This window comes from Balaenoptera musculus, chromosome 16, assembly GCF_009873245.2.
Source record: "Balaenoptera musculus isolate JJ_BM4_2016_0621 chromosome 16, mBalMus1.pri.v3, whole genome shotgun sequence".
Lineage (NCBI taxonomy): Eukaryota > Metazoa > Chordata > Mammalia > Artiodactyla > Balaenopteridae > Balaenoptera > Balaenoptera musculus.
The window spans coordinates 11,567,280-11,589,657 of record NC_045800.1 but is presented as its reverse complement, the minus strand read 5'-3'; the positions used below and the strand labels follow the sequence as shown (position 1 = coordinate 11,589,657).

At 40.1% G+C, this 22,378-nt stretch overlaps 1 protein-coding gene across 6 annotated transcripts in view; it reads left to right on the top strand.

Annotated features, from left to right (window-relative positions):
• Positions 1–1,903: 1,903 nt before the first annotated feature.
• INPP5F (inositol polyphosphate-5-phosphatase F) overlaps positions 1,904–22,378 on the top strand; it is a 98,303-nt gene continuing 77,828 nt past the window's right edge. For 2 of the 6 annotated variants that reach the window (XR_005016807.1, XM_036828512.1), the window contains exons 1-2: positions 1,904–2,206; positions 21,665–21,745. Coding sequence is in view for 5 of the 6 variants with exons in the window: in XM_036828512.1 (XP_036684407.1) it covers positions 2,110–2,206; positions 21,665–21,745 (178 nt within the window). In the remaining variant the exon portion in view is untranslated. The remainder of the gene's footprint in view (positions 2,207–21,664; positions 21,746–22,378) is intronic. The other 4 variants (XM_036828509.1, XM_036828508.1, XM_036828511.1 and 1 more) reach the window with 3 other exon arrangements.

The following is a 22,378-nucleotide window of genomic DNA, read 5'->3' as shown; positions in this document are numbered from 1 at the left end:
CTGGTGTTTTCTACTAAGCTGCTGTCAGGCAGATTTTTCCATTTAATTTCATTTAAAACAGTGGTGCTTAATCCTGGCTGCACATCAGAATACTCTGGGGAGCTTAGAAAAAAAAAAAAAATACTGATGCCAGAGCCCATGTCAATTAAATTCTGCTTTAATTGGACTGAGGCCCAAGTATTGGTATGTTTGAAAAACTCCCTAGGTGATTCTAATAGGTAGCTACGGTTGGAACCACTGATTTAAAACATCAGGGAAAGTTTCAATCAACTAATCAATTGTTTCAGAAGTTACAATAGCATTATTTTCTTCACATCTGGTAATGTGATTCATTAAAAAATAAAGAAGTAATTTGCAGAACATCCTGTCTTCATTAGACTTTCTCATTATCCATTTTTGCTAAGGAAAGTCAACATATGGCTGAATTCAACAATAAATCCAAAACTGATGGCTCCACTGAATCTTCTTTTCACCATCTTATTGCCATTATCTTCTTTGTCCAACTCACCTCATTTGCCATAGTAATTGCTCCTATTGGCCTTTAGGTTGAGATGTCTGGACAATCCAAAAGGCATAGTACTTATCACAGATTCCAGGACAGTTTGTCATCATGGGACTTCCTGTGCTATGGAAATTCAACTGAGAAACCAGCGTGGGCTGGAATAATTAGTAATGTGGAACTCCTTCCTGCTTTTGGGCCCTCTCACTTTTATCTAGCAGAAAGTTAAAAGCATTGCCTTGCTTTTCTTGTCTTCTACCTCGTTTTTTTGTTTGTTTTTTCCTTCTTCCCTTCTAAGGCATTAGAAAAGGCAGGAGATAGGGGTAGAAAGATTCATTTACTCATAAAACTGGGAGTGTAATTAAAGGTCATTTAGTTCAACCGCCATCCGAGACCAAGAGACTTTCCCAAGATCACACAGCTAGATCACCCCTGGCGTGGGGACTGGAACTGGGGTCCTGACTCCCAAGCCCCATTCTGTTCAACATACCACCTGGCCTTTCAAGATAGATCGAAGATACTCGGGAGGGCTTCCTCTTTCCACAAGAGGTTCTCCAGCCATCTTATCCTTGTCAAACTAGACCCCTTTTACTTCCTTGACATTTTATTGTCTTCTCACACGCCTCCTGCTTAATTCGGGACATGATAGCTTATGGACTTTGCTCTCTTCCTTCTCGTTATTTAGAGCCCTGTGCTGGTAATACTTGTTTAATTTATATTGTTACATGCTTCTCGTTGATGTGCATTTATTGAATGTTTGCTATTGTCAAATGTCGCAAGGTTCTAAGAGGAAATTCCAAAAGAGAAGACGTCCCAGCTCTGTGGAGAGTCTGGCTGGTGAAAGACCCCTGCAACCAGCCCCTTAGGTCGCATTTCCCAGCTTTCCTAGTCTGGGTCTCTGCGGGCAGCACAGGCCCGGGGGAAGAGGGGGGGTTTCAGGCTGGATTTAGAGAGTCGGCCTGGCTTTTCTCAGGGCTGATGAAAGTAACGAATAACCTGCTGGCATGGGAGGGGAGGCCCCAGAAGTGGGCTTCTGCTCCAAAGGCCGCAGGGCAGTAAGGCGGCCAGCCTGACTCATCCAGGCCAGTGTTCTGCCCGCAATCGCCTGGGGTTGGGAAAGCGGGCCCGCCGGGGCGGGGCCTGGAAAGAGCGGGAGGAGGAGGAGGAGGGGGCTTGGATGCGGAGAGAAGAGGGAGGAGGAGGAGCCTCGGGGGAGGAACCAGGAGGGGAAACCCAGGAAAAGCTGGAGAAGAAGGCGGCGGGAATGGGCAGGAAGAGGAACGGAAAAGAGAAAGAAGCGGGGAGGAGACGGGGAGGGGGTGGGGAAGGGGGAGGAGCCATGAGAAGGAGCGGGGGCGGGGCCGATCAAGGGGCGGAGCCGGGGGAGAGGCCTCCAAGGCCGCCGCCGCCGCCGAGGCGCGTTCTTCTCCCGCGGGTCTGGCAGCCGGGGCGCTCCCTCAGCCGCCGCTCCCCGAAGCGCGGGCTCTGGCGGCCCCGGCCGACGAGGACGCCCCGCGCGAACCGCCGCCTCTGGGGTCGCGGGGTCGCGGGGCTGCGGAGCCGCTGGCGCGCCCGGGCCGCCGCCGCCTCCCTCCGCGTCCGGGGCCGGCATGGAGCTCTTCCAAGCCAAGGACCACTACATCCTGCAGCAGGGCGAACGCGCGCTGTGGTGCAGCCGCCGCGACGGCAGCTTCCATCTCCGACCGGGTGAGGCTGGCGGCACTGGGTCGCCCTGGGCGGGCGGGGGGCGAGGAGGGGGCGCGGCCGGGGCCCCTCGGCCGGGGGCTGCGGATCTGGCGCCTCCTGCGGCCCTGGCGGGCGGGCGGGGCGGGCTCGAGCGAGGGCGCGCGATCTGTCATTATTTCCTGAGGGGAGGGAGCGCTGGCGTCGTCCCTGCCCCTCCGCGGGGGACAAAGGACTGGCGACCCTCGTCCCTCCGAGCGCGCTTCCGCGTCGCGATCTGCTCCGCTGCCCGGGAGAGGGGACGTGAGTCGAGCCGCCCGCAGTCGGGGTCGGGCCGGCGCCCACCAGAAAGTTCGAGCGAGGTGCTCCTGGCCTTAAAGGCCTCTTCCTCTCTGGAGTGGCCTCTGCCCGTCCTTCGGGACAAGTTCTGGGTTCGAATCCCGATCTCAGGCCAGAGGCGATCGCGCCAGTGTAGTGGAACGTCCTGCCGGAGCTTCAGTGCCTGTGGACATCTATGTGTTTCTGGTGGTCCTTTATCATTAAAGGCGTGACTTCATTCTGGTTACCTCATAGGCACTCGATTTACAGTGCCTTTTTTTTTTTTTTTTATTTTAGTATTACGGTTAAACTGTATCGTAATGTTCAACTTTTAATATTTTTGTGTGACTCAGTAGTGTGCGATACACTCTTGTGGGTCCATGTTTGGGTGTCATGTAAGCTGTCATGAGATGTCTAAGTCTACAACGATTAGTCTGCATTAGGAAAACTAGGTCACAGTGGTGAGTTAAACAGGGCAGTCGCTGCCCTCAGAGAGCTGACAGTCCCGGGGGGGGGGGCGGTTTCCCTTGAGGGGCTCAGGAGCACCTCCCGCTTTGAGGTTGCCAGTCCTTTTTCCTAATCACCGCAGATCTTTCATTTTAGGAGAAGTAAGAGAACAGAGTTCTTGAAAGAAATAGCCAGAGCATTTCAAGTTTACTTGTAATTCTTGTATGTAATCTATACAAAAGAATTTACGTGGTATGAATTGGAAAGTATGAAAGGCACAAACGAACTTTTCATATACATCACAGCAGTTACCATTTATAGGAGGGTTTTCAAGGATCTGGTCCCTTAATATATTATTCCCAATCCTCACAACAACCTTACAAAGCAGGTGGTGATATCCTCTTTCTCAGGTGAGGAGACAGGTGTGAAAGGTTGAGTAACTTGACTGAGGTCACAGAGAGTAAAATTGGCCCCCAGAACACTTTCTGGCCCGTCCCACTGCTTGCCTAGGAAGGCCTGCTCGTTGATTTGCTAGAGCAGTGAAGGAGAACTTATTTTTTTTCTAGGTTTTGGATGTATTTTCTTGCTATTACATTTTATTTCCTCTATTCAGAATGGAAGAGAAACTCCTGCACCCAGATGAGGTTCTTTGATAATCTTGAGACGGGAGGTGTTGTAGATAGGCTAATTTTGGCCAGTCTCCAGTCATTCTCTTCTCCCTGTTTTCCCTGATTTGATCATTTGCCTGGTCTTTCTCCCCTCGCCCCACCCACAATGTTTGGATAAGGCTTCAAGTGCAGACTGAAGAAAAGTAGATTGCAAAATTCCCCAGGATGTCAAAGAGCCGGCTCTTTGGATTCTAAGAGCTTAAAATTAACTATGGCAGCTGGATGGAACTTGACATCATCTCTAACTCATTGGACAGAACACTTTTCTGTACTTCATTTCCTCAGCTATAAAATGAGGGTTGGACTTTTTGGTCCTTGTGCATAATGAAATGTTTTTGAAACAGTACCAATTTAAGTGTTTGTTCAGTGTACCTCTTTGAGGACAATAATTGATGTGTTTCATGAAGAACACTCAGGAAATCTCTAGGTCACCTGTGTATTGGGACAGTGAATTGAAGCATATGTAGATAGAGGTGGACGTGGTTGTCTCCATTTCTAGGGCTACTCTCTCCTTTCTCTTAGCCTCTATGATTGACAGAGATGAACCAAGCTGGTGGAATTACATGGAAGGAGGTAAGGTCCCAGGAGTCCTCTGAATAGATGGCTTTAAATGAATTATGTGTCATTCTGTTTGGTTTGTGTTCATTTCTTGTACACAGGAACCTGTCCAGTCCTAACAGCTTTAGGGGTAAGTTGCTTCCCTCACGAGAAGTAAGTCAACTCTTCTAGGGTGCTGGCTAGTAGCTTACCTTTCAGTGGAAGGATACTTAAACCCATACTTCTGAGCTGAAGCTCAGATGATCATGCTACAGGCTTAAGCCTTTAAGGAATATTCACAGGGAAACCTGGGCCTAGATTTTGGATTAAGCCATGTGGTTTGAATTACTGTTTATATATCCAAAGTCCATATCAGAAGGCAAATTAACTTTTTCTGAATAAAGTGGTTGTAGCCTTTGCAATTAAGTTTATCTCACTTTTTAGGATATAGCCAACCACAGACTAAAGTAGACCAAAAATATAGAGGAAGGAAGAGGCCATTATCTTTCAGAACAGCCTGTTTTTGATCTTCAGGTGTTCAAGTACATATAGCCAATGAATAAAGAATCTCACACACCTGACTTTACCAAATAGTTTATCCTATCCAATACTCAAGAGCCTTTCTAAAGAATGCCTATGTAATAATGGCATTTAATTGTTAAATGTTTTCCAGGTCTTTTTCTGTAGACTTATTTAAAATTCTCCATTTTATTGGATCATTTCCCTCTGCTTTTACAGCCAGTTTTGCTATTGTTTGTAATGAAAGCATTTAAAATCTTTCATAGTTTCTTACTGGTTATTCAACTGAATAAATTACTGGCCATGTCCTTTTCTTTCTAAAGGGCAGTATCATAAGACCAAAAAAGCCTGTGAGCCTTGTGATTTTTATGTTTGTGGCAACTTGAAACAGGACTTTTCTTCTAGTGACATCAGAAGGATCAGTATTGATATTTAAGTCTAAAGTGACCCTTTCCTTAGTCTGGAATGTTTGTTACTGTCAGTCTCTTTTCCTGCCTAGTTTATTTTGTAAGACCCAGTTCAGATGCCACCCCTACTCTGTGCTCACCATAGCCTGCATTCCTGGGGCAGAATTATTGGTCACCTTTTTATGTTTCCAGGTGCTTTAGACACTTGGTACACACGTTAGTTATAGCCCTGACTGTATCATATAATAATAGTTTGCTTCCTTCTTCCCCAGTGGACAGAGCATTCGTCAAGGCAAGGACCACGTTCTACTCATCTTGGTATCTCTGAGCTTTAGAGTGCTTAGGACACAGAAGGCATTTTTGGTTGAGTTGAGCCGAATTAATTTAAGTCCAGGTTTTCTCTCAGTACTATCATTGCCACAAATATAGGATGTTGTGTTATGCTTATTACTCATTTTAGGCCCTGTTTTAAATGTCTTCTAACTGGGGTGGAAAATCTCTGTCCAGCTGGATAAGGAAATAAATGTGAGGAAAGGTGCATTTCCACTTATGTTGTTTTTCTATCTGATTTAACGTCACTTAAAAAAAAAATCTTTGTGATGGTATTCCTTATTTTCTTCTTTAACATTGTTTAAATTTTTTCTTCTAAGTAGTTGAGTATTTTTTCTGGTTTTCCATTTTTTTAAGGTTAGTGAGTAGTCTGTATTCATACTTAGAACTGCTTTTTTGGTGGATGCTTATATCTCTTGCAGGGTAATGACCACCAGAGGAAAATATTTAGACTTGTTTTATTTTCAACCAGGGAAAATGATGAAGCACTGTGTAAACATTCAATAATCTCTTGAGAGTGGAGTTTCACTATCTGAGAATAAGGGCTGTAATTTAAAGACTTAAAAAGCAATATAATATAGCCCACTGGTGAGCAAGGGTGATATGGTCTTATCTCTTTAATCTTAAAACTGCTTCCACTTGTCCTTGTAGCTTTGTCTGATAGGACAGTGTTATATAATTTACTGCTGCGTATTGCTTCATTCTATTCTGAGACTGACCACGAAAAGATGGTAGAGCATCTGTCATACACATAACATTCATAAGCATGTAAACTATTTAGAGAGAGATGAAACACTGAATGATAAATACCAGTGAACAGTTTTTGGAGGGGGATGCTAGTTTTCAGAATGTACAGAAACATAAAAATGCATTCCTGTTTTTCTTATTTTTTGATAATGAAATTACTTTTAATATGTCATATGAAAACTTTTTTGAATGAGAAATTAGTTACAGAATTGAAATCTAAATAGAACTTTTATCTGTTTTGCGGAATCATATTTTATGAAACTATATCCAGTTTAGACTTTTGTGTTATTTGGTATTTACTTTGAAAAAATTTTTTAACTTTACCTTTTTAAAAAATCATGTTTGCTAAAAATTCACCGCTTACCATGACAAAATGTAATAGGGCATTTTAATTTAAAAATTAGTTATTAAATATATTGTAAAAATCTTTTTAACCATTTTTGTTGCTGTTGAATAACCAGTTTTTTCCCCTAGTGTCTTTAGTTTTCAGTTTCTTTTAAATGGCTTACCAGTTTTATACCTTGAACACTTCTCACCCCATATTTTATATTTCTAACAGGCTAGCAGTTGGATTGAACAGATCTGTAAACTCATTTTGTGAACATTTATTGTTATGCATGCAAGATACAAAACACATCTTTCCAAAAAATTTCCCCCTTTCTTTGGCTTAAAAAAAAAGATAGTCTTTGTAGGGTGAATGATGACAATTTTTGGAATCAGGTTTTACAGCTAGAGGGAAGTTTTTGTGCATATTGTCTGCTTTGTCAACTGAGATTAATAGTAGCTAATAACAACAGCTTTTATTTACTAAGCATTTTTCTGAACCAGACGCTGTTCTAAGCCCTTTATGTGTACTGTTTCATGTCATCCCACAATAAAACTTAGGTGGAGGGGTTTTATTATTATTTTACAGGCACAGAGAAGTAATTTGTCCAAGTTCAAAGAATAAGAGGGAGAGCCAGACTTCTAACCCCATATTGACTCCAAAGCCAAGTTTTTCTCAATATTGACAAAAATGTCTTATAAACCTTTCTACCTTCTTTTTTTTTCCCTTTCTACCTTCTTGACCACAAAGTTGTAGGATTTATATTTTTATGGGTAATATCTGAAATGTATTTAGCTGTCATAGTCATTATAGTGTAGCCTATGTAGAGAATAAAATAGCCTCTGAAATGTCAAAGTATGCACATTGAGGAAGGATCTATGTAGAATGAAAAGGCTGATGATGGGACTATTGGTCTTTTCTTTGACCTTTCACCTGTCCTCACTCTTTTCTTGCCAATCTAGTTTATATAGTTACAGGGAATATCGTTATATAATAGGTTGACTAGTTTTTCCAGTTACGGTCAGTTTGTAAGGTTTCTCTTCTTAAGTTTTTACATTTGCATGTTGTGGAGGGAATAGATAGAGGGAATATTAGAGCAGAAACACTGATATGTACTGGATGGGAACTATTTCAGCCAGTGTTGAGCAACCTGAAGCCTTCTCAGTCTAACTTTGCAAGAGTTCCAGATCCAGTTTCACAGACATCCTTTCAGAGCGCGTAAAGCAGAGAGGGAATGGAGGAGAAAAAGTCTTCAGGGCAACCACTTCTGAAGAGGGGAGGGACCTTTGTAGCATCACTGATTCCTAGATGCTTGTGTCCTGGCCATGCCAGCAGAGGCCAGGACTTGCCAAAGGCTGGCTTCGGAGGAGAGCAGTATCCAGGCCTTTAGGGTAGAGCATGCAGGTGCCAGAAACCAAGGTGCCCTGACAGCTTGGTCTTCTGGGAACGTGGCTACTTTGGTGCTGCTCCAGGATGTCCAGCAGCACGACTTCCCCGTATCCCACCTGCCCAGCCTAACTCAGCCCAAGCAGGGAGAAGGAGATGTAGATTCATTACTATATCCCTAGCACCTGGCCCACTGCAGGTCTTCTGTAAAAATTGTATTGAATGAATTGAAATAATTCTAGTCTCTGGTTGACCCTGTGTACCTTGAGCAGCAAAGAGGTTGTTGGGAGGATTAAATGGAGAACATAAGAACAGAAGACTAAAACGCTGCATCTCTTACCAACTTTAAAAAATGTGCTAATTTCTCATTGTCGTTTTATTCAGGAAACGGGGGAATCTAACTTTTAATTCTGTGGGATTCAATAAATCTTTTCTTTTTTTAATGAAAATAAATGAGACCCAAAGACATTTTAATTTTTCTCTAACTGACCCTATGCCAAAAAAAAAAGATTGTTGGCTGATTTTGGTTCTTATGATTTATGACAAAATTAGCTGATGTATTTGCAGATAGATACTAGACTATCGGAAAATCAAACTAAAATCAAACTATATTTGGCTATAGTATTGATTCAGTGCATTCTCAGAGCCATAGTCTGACCTTGATGTGGTTTTATGGGGATTTAAATGTGTTAGATCTTTATAAGCTGCATTACTATCTCTCTGTAAACCTTTCTGTAAACTGTTCTATTCCTGTTCAAATATGTTTTAAAATATAAACTTTTAAAATCTAGTCTTGCAAACACAAACCTGAGAAGTAACAGCAATCTCATAGAACCTGTAACAAATTACTCATTAGCTGGGCTAAGTCATAATCATATGTGTCAGACAACCATAAATGAGCTGAGAAGAATATTTAAATTAGAATATGTTTACCAAAATAGAGAAATAATACATTACTTTATTATCAGTAGCTGTTGATAATACATTAAGTAATATTTAAGTAGTATTTAAAAAGTGAGGGTGAGCACTGCACATTTAGCATTATAGTACTATCAGAACACATACTGGTAGTATCTTAATTAAATCCCATGCTCTGTTAGGATGACTCATTTTCTGGTTGCTGTGAGACCCTTAAAGGAACTGCTCTCATTCATGAAAAAGCATCCACTCCTGCCAACTTTTTGGTAAGGCTGGTTGAGGGAAGTACAGGTTGATTTTAGGTCAGTGTTCCTTGTTGTTTTTTCTTTTTAAGTTACCTCATTTTAATTGCAGATTCTTTCACATTTAACCTTGAATTTCTTTAACTTCACAGTGGGATATTTAAAAATACATTTAAAGTACATTAATTTTTCTTTATGAAAATTTATGAATCTTATTCTTTGAAATCTCTTTTTACTTATACTAAACTTCAAATTCCAGTTTCTGCAGTGGTCAACATATATAATTTGAAATAGTCCTAACGTGTAACTGAAATGTTGGGACATTTTAAACATGCCACAGTGCTCTTAATTTTAGTAGTTTGCGTGTATAATATTAATGATGCTTCATGGTGTCATTATACATTGCTTTTATGCCAGATATAAACATTCTTCTCCCTATTTCCAGCGTAATAACCCTCCCCTCCCCCAGGGAACAGTTGTGGTGGGTAGACCAAAGAGTTTGGCAGAGTTTCTAGTTTGCTAGTCTCCCTCTGGGCAGTTGTTCTTCTTGACTTCCAGGATTCACCTCTAGTAGCTATTGCATTTATCCCCCTTTGCACCTTTCAAATACTCCCTTTTCTCAAAGAAGCAGCCCTCCGCCCCGACAACTAATTTAGTATTCTATTCCTTTCTCCTTCCAAATTATATTAAGTCTGAAATTCTGTGAAGTCATTTATTTATTATTTCAACAAACATTTACTGAAGATCTGTCTTCTAGGCATTGTGCCAAGGTAAAAAGACGGATAAAATACTGTCTCTACCCTATAGCTCAGGTAGTGGTCCAACAAGGGAAAGGCATACACAGGATTCTAGAGTGACAGATACTGTGATAGAGCTGAGTTCTGTGGGAGATTTGAGCTGGGTCTTGAAGTTCGAAGTCTCTGTTTTTTCCCAAGATAGTGGAAATCTATTTTTCTTCCTAATAAAGAAATGGGAAGAAAGGTGTTCTTTTATTTGAGTCTCTGAAGTTCCTTCCAGCTGTAAATTGTCTGTGATTGTTTCTGTCTTATTTAAGAGTGGAAAGTCCTGGAAGAAACTGGCTGTGTGACTAGTGGACTTTAATGGATATATTTTTTTTTTTTGCCTTGCCTTGCCGGAAATAACTTTGTATGCACAGTGCCTTGGTTCTAATTAAGTACTCAAAAAAAAAAAAAAGAAAGAAAAAGAAAAAAGTTTATGAGAATGAACAGTGCCTAACTGGCCAGACTGAAATAGTACAGGTTCTCCCCTGTACCTCCCACCCCACAGGACACTCTGCTGTGGCCCTCGTTTGATCTAGAAGCAGTTCTTCATTTGAGGGCAATTAAAATGGCAGATCCTAGACCTGATGGTGTGTTTGAAGGTAGAGCTTTTTGTTGGTAAGGACCTATGGTATCAGAATGACTATACAGATGATCCTAGATGGAAGGGTAAGTTTTGAACAGAGTTTTCAGGAAAAGCTAGGAAATTATTTAAACGCCAACAGAGACAAAGGTTGCATCTATTTTATGTTCGAAGTGCTAATTTTATGCATCTCAGTTACCGGCTCTAAAATGAGTTAAGGAAAATACCAACTGTTAGCTCACCTGTGCTCTTATTTAGCTCTCAGAATCCTATTTCTTTTTTTTGTTTTTTTCCTAAAGATTTATTTATTTATTTATTTTGGCTGCGTTGGGTCTTTTTTTTAAAAATTAATTTATTTATTTATGGCTGCGTTGGGTCTTCGTTGCTGTGCGGACTTTCTCTAGTTGTGTTGAGTGGGGGCTACCCTTCGTTGAGGTGTGCGGGCCACTCATTGCGGTGGCTCCTCTTGTTGCGGAGCACAGGTTCTAGGCGCGTGGCTTCACTACTTGTGGCTCACGGGCTCTAGAGTGCAGGCCAGGCAGTTGTGGCGCAAGGGCTCAGTTGCTCCTTGGCATGTGGGATCTTCCCGGACCAGGAATCAAACCCGTGTCCCCTGCGTTGGCAGGCAGATTCTTAACCACTGTGCCACCAGGAAAGTCCCTGCGTTGGGTCTTTGTCACTGCGTGTGGCCCTTCTATAGTTGTGGTGAGCGGGGGCTACTCTATTGCTGTGCAGGGGCTTCTCATTGCGGTGGCTTCTCTTGTTGCGAGCACGGGCTCTAGGCACACGGCCTCAGTAGTTGTGGCTCACGGGCTCTAGAGCGGAGGCTCAGTAGTTGTGGCACACGGGCTTAGTTGCTCCACGGCATGTGGGATCTTCCCCGACCAGGGATTGAACCTGTGTTCAATATCCCTGCATTGGCAGGCAGATTCTTAACCGCTGCGTCACCAAGGAAGTCCTATCACAGGATACTGAATATAGTTCCCTGTGCTATACAGTAGGACCTTGTTGTTTATTCATCTTATGTATATTAGTTTGCATCTGCTAATCACACACTCCCAATCCTTCCTTCTCCCCCACCCGCTCTCCCTTGGCAACCACAAGTCTGTTCTCTGTCTGTCTGTTTCTGTTTCATAGATATGTTCATTAGTGTTGTATTTAGATTTCATATATGTGATATCATATGGTATTTGTCTTTCTCTTTCTGACTTACTTCGCTTAGTATGATAATCTCTAAGTCCATTCATATTGCTGCAAATGGCATTATTTCATTCTTTTTTATGGCTGAGTAATATTCTGTTACATATATGTATACCACATCTTCTTTATACATTCATCTGTCAATGGACATTCAGGTTGTTTCCATGTCTTGGCTATTGTAAATAGTGCTGCTATGAACATAGGGGTGTATGTATCCTTTTGAATTATAGTTTTGCCTGTGTATATGCCCAGGAGTGGATTGCTAGCTCATATGGCAACTCTATTTTTAGTTTTCTGAGGAACCTCCATACTGTTTTCCATAATGGCTGCACCAATCTACATTCCCATCAACAGTGTAGGAGGGTTCCCTTTTTTCCACACCCTCTCCAACATTTGTTATTTGTAGACTTTTTAATGATGGCCATTCTGACCAGTGTGAGGTGTTACCTCATTGTAGTTTTGATTTGCATTTCTCTGATAATTAGTGATGTTGAGCATCTTTTCATGTACCTGTTGGCCATCTGATATGTCTTCTTTGGAGATATGTCTATTGAGGTCTTCTGCCCAAAAAACAATTTCTAATATCCTTCATGATCAAAACTTTGTGGCCCTCTTGCTGCACTGTAATTAGATCCCAGTTTTAATAGAAAAGTCTAGAAATTCTTCGGATCCCTTTCCTAGGTAGTATATCTCATCTTTTAACTATTCTTAGGGTTTTTTGGTTGTTTCTTTTTTTCCCTTAGGGTTATTTTTTTAAACGTATTTTTTTATACTAGCTTACACCAACTTTTTGCTTATTCACTATATATTATGAGCTCTTTATTCAGTTTATGGTACTTAATTACGTGAAAGAATTTCAAGCTGTCCACGGCACAAGCGTCATCTTTGAATCACTCAGGTAGGATAAAACTATAGCTACTAATGCAGGTTCCAACTAGTAACCTATAATCACTTCGACCTGTAATTCTCAACCTGGCTGTACATTAGAATCACCTGGGGGAGATTTACAAAATACCTGTGCCTGGGTCCCAGCGTAACCCAACAGTCAGACTCTCGAGGAGTGGGGCCCAGGCATCAGTATTTGTAAAGCTCCCATATGGTGATAATGAGCAGCCAGGATCCAGGACCGTTGAGCTGGAGTTCACACTGGGAAAGCAGCAGCTGCTAGAACTTCTAAAGTGGATTAGCTCTTTAGCTTGCTGAATGCTGGAAAATAATTACTATTAGAGAGTTCAGAGAAACATGTATCAAAATTTGCATTTATAAGATGGCATCTGAATCAAATTATTCCTTAACCTTTTTTTCTGGTCTAATTAAATTTTGAGAATTTAAGTATGGATGAGCTAACCATTGGAACTTTTAGTTCCTCATTGTAGAACCCTTTTCCTCATCTGTTTGACTTTGGTGTTGGTAATTGTCTTTTCAGAGCAATAATGTCCTTTTGTCTTTAGCAGGAAATGAAACTTGGGTCTGATTATGTATGCATACACTAGCACCTTTTTTTTTTTTTTGACACAAGTGAAACTGCCTGTAAGCTTCAGCAGCTGTGCAAAACCCAGGCTTGTTCTTGGGCTGAGGGAGCGCCATCACTCTGGGCTCTTGGAATGAGTGACTCATGCTCTCTGCAGGCACACAGTACTTAATCACTTGTTTTCTGTGTACCAGGAGGAAGAGGGCATATGAAAATAGAAGCCATGTACTGCCAAATGGATCTGAAATAAGAGTGGAAATGTTGACCTAATGGGTCAAACAATTGAGCTTATGACAAACTACTTATGTCTTTGGGTGTATGTTACTTTAATGGTTTCACTAATTAAAATTTGGCATTATTTCTAAAATACTATGCTTTTGTAATTTGTAAGCAGCTCTACTCTTTACTAGATAACCTTGATAATCCTAAATTTTAAAACCTATTTGCAAACTTCAAATGTTTCTCTTTTGAAATTGTGGAATTTCAAAATTGGAATATACCTTTCATTGCAATATACCTTTCGAAGGAAGGATTAGAAAGCACTGTTTGTTGGAGCAGATCAATTACATGGCTGTTCTTTGTGGAAGGAAGGGACAAGCCCACTGGCCATTTTCCCTGCTATTCCAATGCCTTCTGCCTCCAGAGTAGGCATTAATAATGGTGACAGAGTGTCCATTACTAAGCATAGTTGCTACATATGCCTAGACCAGTATGGTTCATACATGTCCTCTATACAAACACTCTGCTAATGCTTTTATTTATTTTTATCTCCTTAATGAAGAGTAACAGATTAAAAAATACACACACACATATTTTGAAGTGTCTGTTGTGTGCCAGGAACTGTACCAGGCATAAAGTCATAGCGGCTCAAAAAGACACACTCAGCCTCCCTTCTTGTGCCGGTTATATATAGCCTGTTTCAGGCCTTCCTCCACTGGCTTGTCGCTGTATTGGTGTGAGAAGCTGTGGGCACCTGCTAGAGATTTTAAGATAATTTAAAGTTTCCCAGAATTTTTAGTTAAGTCTTTCATTGTGAGAAATCACATGCTCATCGTTTATTATATTTATTGAAAGGGAAATGCTTTTATTACTAAAAGTGCCCATATAGCAAAGACTTGTTTTGGGATTTTCTTTAAAAGCAATCTTAGTCTTATTAAAAGTCGAAGAGAATAAGCAATTGGTAGGAGAAATTTTCCAAGTTACGCTTTCATGCTTGCTTCTACTCATTTACTGATTTGGTTCAATAACTATTGAATGAGTCCCTGTTGTGTGTCAAACACTGTGCTAGGCTGCAGGCATACAGTGGTAAACAAAATAGGCCTAGAATTAAATAAACTGATAGAAGAGTCAAGACTTAATAGTCTGTCTTTTAATTGGTAAGTTGAAACTTTACGTTTATTATAATTATTAATATATTAATGAGTTATTTCCACCTTTTATTCATGTTTTCCATTTATTGTGCTTTTCTCAGTTTTTTTGTTCTGTCACCTTTTACTGTGTTCCATAGGATGGTATGAATTTTATTTTTGTTTTTACTTTAAAAATTTTTTAATTTTCTGGATGGTATGAATTTTTATCAGATGTCTTTCTGTTGCTGATTAAAAGCTACCTATTCTGGTTTTTGTTCTTCTATGGTTTCTCAAAACTTAGGACCCCAGTACTTATTTTCATGTATATAACGAAAGTCTACTGATGTCTGTGTCTTTTTCCCAAGTATATTTTAACCTTCATTTAGACTCTACCGCTTCTAGATTTCCCCTCTCCAGTGTAGGGGACTTTAGGGGAGGGGAGGAAGCTGGCAGTTATGCTTGATTTGCTATTTGGACCTGAGTTGGGTTGCTAGGACTGTTTCTGCGTGCCTAATTTAGAGCTACATCAGAGCCCTGTATCTGTTTCACATTCTGAAGAAACAGAATTTTGGGAGCATATCAAAGCATTGAGATATTTTCATAAAACATTTATTACTCTCAGAAGGCTTTTAGGGATTATGGCCTTAAGATTTAATGTAAAAAACAATCGAAGTTGGGTTTTTCCTTTTTTATCCTTTCCTTTTTAAATAAAAAGCCGTATGTAGACCCTTGAAATAAAAATCTATGGAGAGATTTAGTGAGTGCTAGGAACCTGGAATTTTAAATGCATATACCTTTCCCAACTTGAGGTAAAAGTTATTGAATGTTTATGTGCCAGACATTGTGCTGGGTACTTTCACATAATTCTTCCATTTAATCCTCATAAAAAATCCTGTAAGTTAGATGGAATATCTGCTTATGAAAGAGGGACCTGAAGTTGAAAGGGGTTCCAAGACTGCAGTAGAGCTGGGATTTTTCTCTCGGGATATGGAACGCAGGCTGTGCCCATGTCACTCAAATCTCTGGACTCTGTCCAGTCTTCCAGTTGCAGATTTGGAACCAGGTCACCCTCATGCACACTCCTGTCACCTGGATCTCTGGCTTTAGGCTTGCCTTCTCACATCCATCCTCTACATACTAGCCCCAATGTTCAATCTCAAGTGCAAATCTGCCCTCTCTGGAGGAAATGTCTCCTGAATTTACTGCCTGTGGTCCTCCTGAGTTGGTCCCTGTTTGGTTTTTCAGCCTCATTCTTACAGCTTCCTGCCTTTTACCTTAAGGGCTTACAGTACCAAACCGTTTAGAGTCCTCCTTGCATTCAGTAAATATTTGAGTGCCTGTTATATGTTAAACAGTCTGCTGCATGTGGGCCTGCCCAGGGCTTTTCTCATGATCCAGATGGAGGAGGTCTTGGCCCTGGACAAGGATAGTGGCCGTGGGGATGGAGAGAAGTGAAACATTCATCAGATATGAGGAGGTAGAATCAACAGGACTTGGTGAGGAAGAAAGCTGTTTTTTTTTTTTGGCCGAGTCGTGCAGCTTGTGGGATCTCATTTCCCCAACCAGGGATTGAACCCACACCACAGCAGTGAAAGTCCGGAATCCTAACCACTAGGCCACCAGGGAACTCCCAGGAAGAAAGCATTTTGACTGTCTCCCAGGTTCTGGCTTGTGTGGCTGGAATGATGGTGGTGAGCTGAAAGCCCCATATGAATTTAAAATGAGAGTATTATATCTGAGTAATTACACATGGTAGGGAAACTTATGGTGTTAGAGGTATGATAGAGCCCTGGACTGAGAGTGGGATATGGGGTTTTGATTTTAACAAGCTGTGTAGTTAGTATTGGACACTTTTCCTCTGCCAGCCATGATATCTTTATTTGAAGTAGAGCAGATGACTTTAACTTTGTTACTTCAAATACTGAACCCTTCTAACGTGATTCAGTGCAAATTATCTGACTCCAACCTGCTTCTCCTTTCCGTGTCATTCATTCATTTGTCTGTTCAGCATTTGGAGCCTGCTGTATATCATGCACTTGGGACATAAAGCTAAATGAGATCAGGTCTCAATGAATTTTCTGTTCTTGATGAGCTTCCTGTTCAGTCAGGGAGACAGGCAAGTCAGTAATTAGGTGCATTAAACCAAAATGAGATGCCACGATGCGTATACGAGCAGGGTTCAGGGGGACCACAAAAGAGAACCTGATCGGTTCTGCTGGGTGGGTGGAGTGGGGAATGTGTCAGGGAACACCAGTGCCCCTTGTTCTGAGTCTGGAATGAACAGCAGGCTGAAGTGGGTGGGGAGCAGCATTCCAGGCCCAGCCTGTGCACACTTCTGGATGATTGTAGGAAGACAAGGATGCTGGGGTGGGGAGGCGGGAAGAGGGTAGACAGGAGCGGCCCGCGCTGGGCCTTGAGAGCCTTTCCAAGGAATTTGGACTTTGTTTCTCAGGCTCTGGGGAGTCGGAGAAGAAGTATGACTGGATTTACAATGTTCTATGTTGTATGTATTTTTTTCATGCCTAATGTATTTCTTTTACAATATCAATGTTAGACAAATGAGACTTTAGGGCAAAGAGCATTATTTGAAATAAAGACAGTTATTACATCCTGATAAACGGAGCAATTCACCAGGAAGATATAATAATCCTGAATCTGTATGTGCCTGACAACATAGTCTCAAAAAATATGAGGCAAAAATTAAGAAGGAAAAGTACACAAAGCATGAGATTAAAAAAAAAACACAAAACCCTGTCAAAGTATTAGGCTAAGCAGTCAAAAAATTAGCAAGTACATAGAGCAGTTGAATAAAATAATTAATAAAGTTGATAATGAGCCCTCACCCCAGAGTTTAATAGTGTATTCAAATGTTTGAAGTAAGAAATACTTTTCAAAGCATGACTTGAACAGACACATATATATGTATATACCTATAACTTCAGAAACAAACGTTTTGTGAAGCGTTTCCCCTTACATGGTACAGTTTTTCTCTTTTCTGTTTCTTTGCTGTTAGTGCTGATCTCGTTGTACAAAATTGATATAATGACTAACCGACGGATTGAATTGACACCCTTTTTCTTGAAAACACTAAGAAAATATACGTGCTTTTCAAGTACACACAGAACATTTACCAACTGACTTTCTGGATTCCCCTCACCACACCAAGCATCTGGTACTCCTCTTGTTCTGCCTCTTGTCCTTCCCCCTGCTAAAGCAAAGATGACTTTGACTCCTATTTTTACTGAGTCAAGGCCATCCGATACATCCATCTGCTTCTCATCTCCATTTCTATATTTAGCCTTTTCATCTTTTCTTCTAGACTTAGAAGAAAGTAATATCTTTCATTTCCAAGGTTAACTTTTACACCTGTACTTTTGATTTCATTTTCTTTTCCTCCTTAAATAGCTCCTGGTTTTTATGCCTAGACATTTCTCCTTGACCACCGTATCATAAACTCAGTCTTAATGGCCTAACTAGTTCTCTCTCTGGACCTCAAAGATTATTAGTGACTATTATTTTTATTTATATTTATTTATTTATAATATTTATTTATTTATTTATTTGACTGCGCCGGGTCTTAGTTGTGGCACGTGGGATCTTTCTTTTTTTTTTAGTTGCAGCATGCGGGATCTAGTTCCCTGACCAGGGGTTGAACCCGCATTGGGAGCGCAGAGTCTCAACCACTGGACCACCAGGGAAGTCCCAGTGACTATTATTTTTAGTCGTTAGACTGCAAAACTTAGTCATCTTTATAGTTTTTTCTTTTTTTTTTTTTTTAAGTGAAATTTTAACTTTCTTGAATGGCTGCTATAGTCACATGGTTCAAAATGCCAAAGGTGCAAAAGGGTATTACTGAGTTAAGAGGTTCTCGCCCACCTTTTCTCCTGCTGCTGTATACCCTGCTTTTTCTGCCTTCCTCCTTCTTACTCATCTATGTCCTCATCTTATCCCTCTCAAGAGAGGATAGATGTTTCACTGTCATTTTAAAATTTACCCTCTTCCTGTCCTTTGTGTAGCTTCCTTTGGGGTGTTTCATGTTAATCTCCTTCTGAACGTTGTTCACCTACTGCCCACCCTGCTCCCCAAGCTACCGTATCCTTTCAAGCCAAGACTCTTGTAATAAATAACCTTCTAGCTCCTTTCCCTACTCGCAGTCTCCACCTCCTTTCAGTGCTGTCACCTAATCCCTGGCTGCAGTCTTGTTTTACTTTTGTCATTATCTGCCTGCCAAGGCCTCCAGGAAGTAAAGCTCATTAGTCTTTTATTCAAGTCTCTCCTTATTGGCCTCAGTTTACTTTTTCCAGTCTTATCAGTAAAGATCTCCACCATACTAACGATACTCATTGGTCGTCTGATCTATACTGTTTGCTCCTTTATTTTTATATCTTAGCCTGATAACAGTGCCTGGTTCTTGGAAGGTACTTGATAAGTGTTTCCCCAGTGAAGGGACAGTTTCCAAAACAAACCTTGTACTTTCTTTCTGCTACATTATTTTTCTTTCTGATTTCCTTATGCTTGAAGTTCCACTTCCACTATGTAACTGTCCATGACTGCTCTAGCTCTAACTTTTTCATCCTCCTCCATATTCCTAGAGCTCATCTGAAACCCAAGGGATAGAGTCTTAAAACTGTGGTTGTTCATCTGAAGTCAGGGTGGGGTTATGAGTAGCTGGAGCTATTTCCTTAGCAGGGGCACCTGTGTTGGCAGATGTTGAGATTTGGCCTGCCTGACAGGGATTCTGGTTATTTGAAAAGAAATCAGGGTACTTTTAGTTTGTACACCAACATGAATTCCAGAGTTAGAGTTAGATTTTTATAAATTAATAAAGAGGTAAAATTAATAAATACATAATTGATAATGGGTAAGGAACAACTTAGATAATATGGTAAGCGAAAAAATAATGAAAAAATGATAGATTTGTATAAAAATTTAAAACTGAAAATATTTGCAAACATGTCAAAGAGTTGATGTTCTTAATATAAAAAGAACTCGTAAATCAATAAGGAACATAAAGAAAAATTGTTAGAGGATATGAATAAGAAAATCATAGAAGAAGAAACATAAGCAGTCAGTTTTATGATTAAATGTTTAATCTTACCAGCAATGAAAAGAAAGTAAACATAATTTAGGCAATGGATGCCATCAAATTAGCAAAATTTAAAAAGAAATTCTAAATGATGGCAAGCATAAGAAGCATTTTCATATACTTCTGGCAGAACTCTAACTTGGTGCATAACCTTTGCAGAAAGCACTTTGGTAATATTTGAAAGCTTTCATTTTTTTTTATGTTTTCACCTATTAATTTCATTCCTAGGAACTGTTCTAAAGCTATTAATTAGGGAGGGAAATAAAGTATTTGCATAATGTTCATCATTGATCACAGTATTGTTTATAATAGGGAAAAACTGGAAATCACTTAAATGTCTAAGAGTGAGGAAGTGCTTCCTTAAGTGGAAAATTAGACAGCCATGAAGTTATAATTTTGGAGAATATCTTAAAGATGTGAGAAAATACGAAATGGTATAAGAAAACTTAACATATAGTGCTGTGTTTGCAATATTGCAGTTGGATATGCACACAGACATATGTGAAATGTAGCAAAATAATGTTATCTCTGGGTGGCGGGATGGAAGTGATAGAATATTTTTTCCAATTTTATACAGTATTTATAATAAGAATGCATGTTACTTAAAATGTAAATATTGTCTTACTGATTCCATATATAAATTCTGAGGGAGGCACTGTAGTTGGATGGTTAAGAGCACAGGCCATGAGTCATGCAGACCTGGCTTTGAATTGCAGCTCTGCCCTTGATCCATTGTATGACATGGCCACTTTACTTTTCTAAGGCTTCATTTCCTCATCTGTGAATTGGGGTTCCTAATACCTAACTCATAGAATTGTTAGGGTTAGAAATGGTAATGTGTATAACAGCCTTTAAAAAAATTAATTCCCTACTTTACTTTAATTCTTGAAATAAAAACAGAAGTTAACTTTTTTTGCCTCCCATTGAATGTATCATTAACAACAAAGATGTTCAAGATACACTAGTCAAAACTCAAATGAATTTGAAGACTAAACTATTAAGTCTTCTGTAATTACCCACGTGTTACAGATTGATTATACATTTCATTAAAATAGGATTTAAATGGTAATAATTAAAATGTAATTTTAATTTTCTGCTAAGAGAAATGCTGTTTTCATTCTTGCTAATTTTTTCCTGCTATTGAACCACCACTAATGTTACCTTTATCTCCATGGATATAACAGCCTTTTGTGGCCTGGGTTCCACAACAGAATTATGCCCTCATGTCCTCAGGCATCCTTTGTATGTAATGAATTAGCTTCTCTTCTGTGTGTCTAGAATGGTACAAATTATGTACCATCCTTGGGAGAACTGAGAAAACAGTCATCCAAATCATTGTCTTGTTCTGTGGTTCAGATGAGGAACCCTGATTGGATGCCTGGCACATATTAGGCACTCAATATAAATGGAAGCAATTCCTATTGTTTTTTCCATAGAAGTCACATAAAAGAGCACTGACTTTCTGGGTTTCTTTGCTTGGTGTTAGCTTCTTTGGGAAAGGGTATTTTCCAGAGTGTGATTCAGTAAGGGGACATCTCTGCGGTGGTTTCTCAGGCCTTGTCTTTGGATCTGGGACTGGCCATGGCGATCGCACCTTGGATAAACTCCTCGTTTGCCCTCTTGTAGTGTACCAGCCTCCTTCCTCCACTGCAGGGCGCCAGAGTACTGCCTCCCATCTGAGTAGAGTTTTAGAATTTCAGTTATCTCCCCATAACTGTCCTCATATTAGAAGACTTATTCAGGTCGGAATTAATACTTGTCCACAAAGTGCTCGATAGTAATGTATTCAGTTCTGGGTGTTGAAAACTGCTCTTTTGGGATGCTGATCATTTTTTAATATACTGCTAAAGATACCGTTTTTTTTTTTAATTGTCTTGTGACATTCCTGTGACATTTCTTTTTAAAATTTTTTAAATTTTTATACAATTTAAAAAGTTACTTTCCATTTACAGTTATTAGAAAATATTGGCTATATTCACCGTGTTGTAAAATACATCCTTGAGTCTATCTTACACCCAACAGTTTGTACCTCCCACTCCCTCACCCTTATATTGCCCCTCCTCCCTTCCCTCTCCCCACTGGTAACCACTAGTTTGTTCTCTATAAAGATACTGTTTTAATATGTTTTCTGATGAATATTTTTTCATGATTGCTTCTTATTTTATTTTAGCTACTGATCTACTTCTTGCCTGGAATCCCATTTGTCTGGGGTTGGTAGAAGGTGTTATTGGCAAAATTCAGCTTCACTCAGGTATGTTTCTGTAAACTCCTTAAACTTGTCAAATTTAATGTGGCATTCTATGACATTTTCTTCTTTGAGGATAAATGCAGATTCTGTAATGGCTTTGATTCCTTTACCTTGATTTTGGGTCTGCCCAAAGTGGGTATATTTCCGTATAAGTGAAACAAAAATATAAGCATACTTCATTTTATTGTCCTTTGCAGATATTGCGTTTTTTACAAATTGAAGGTTTATGGCAACCTGGCGTCAAACAAATATATTGGTGCCGTTTTTCCAGCAGCATTTGCTCACTTCATGTCTCTGTGTCACATTTAGGTAATTCTTGCAATATTTCAAACTTTATATTTGTTATGGTGATCTGTGATAAGTGATATTTGTTACTACTACAACTCCCTGAAGGCTCAGATGATGGTTAACATTTTTTAGCAAGAAAGTATTTTGTTGTTGTTGTTTGTTTGTTTTGGCTGTGCCGTGCGGCATGTGGTACCTTAGTTCCCCCACCAGGGATCAAACCTGTGCCCCCTGCAGTGGAAGCATGGAGTCTTAACCACTGGACTGCCAGGGAAGTCCCAAGAAAGTATTTTTTTTAATTGAAGTATAGTTGATTTACAATGTTGTGTTACTTTCTGGTGTACAGCAAAG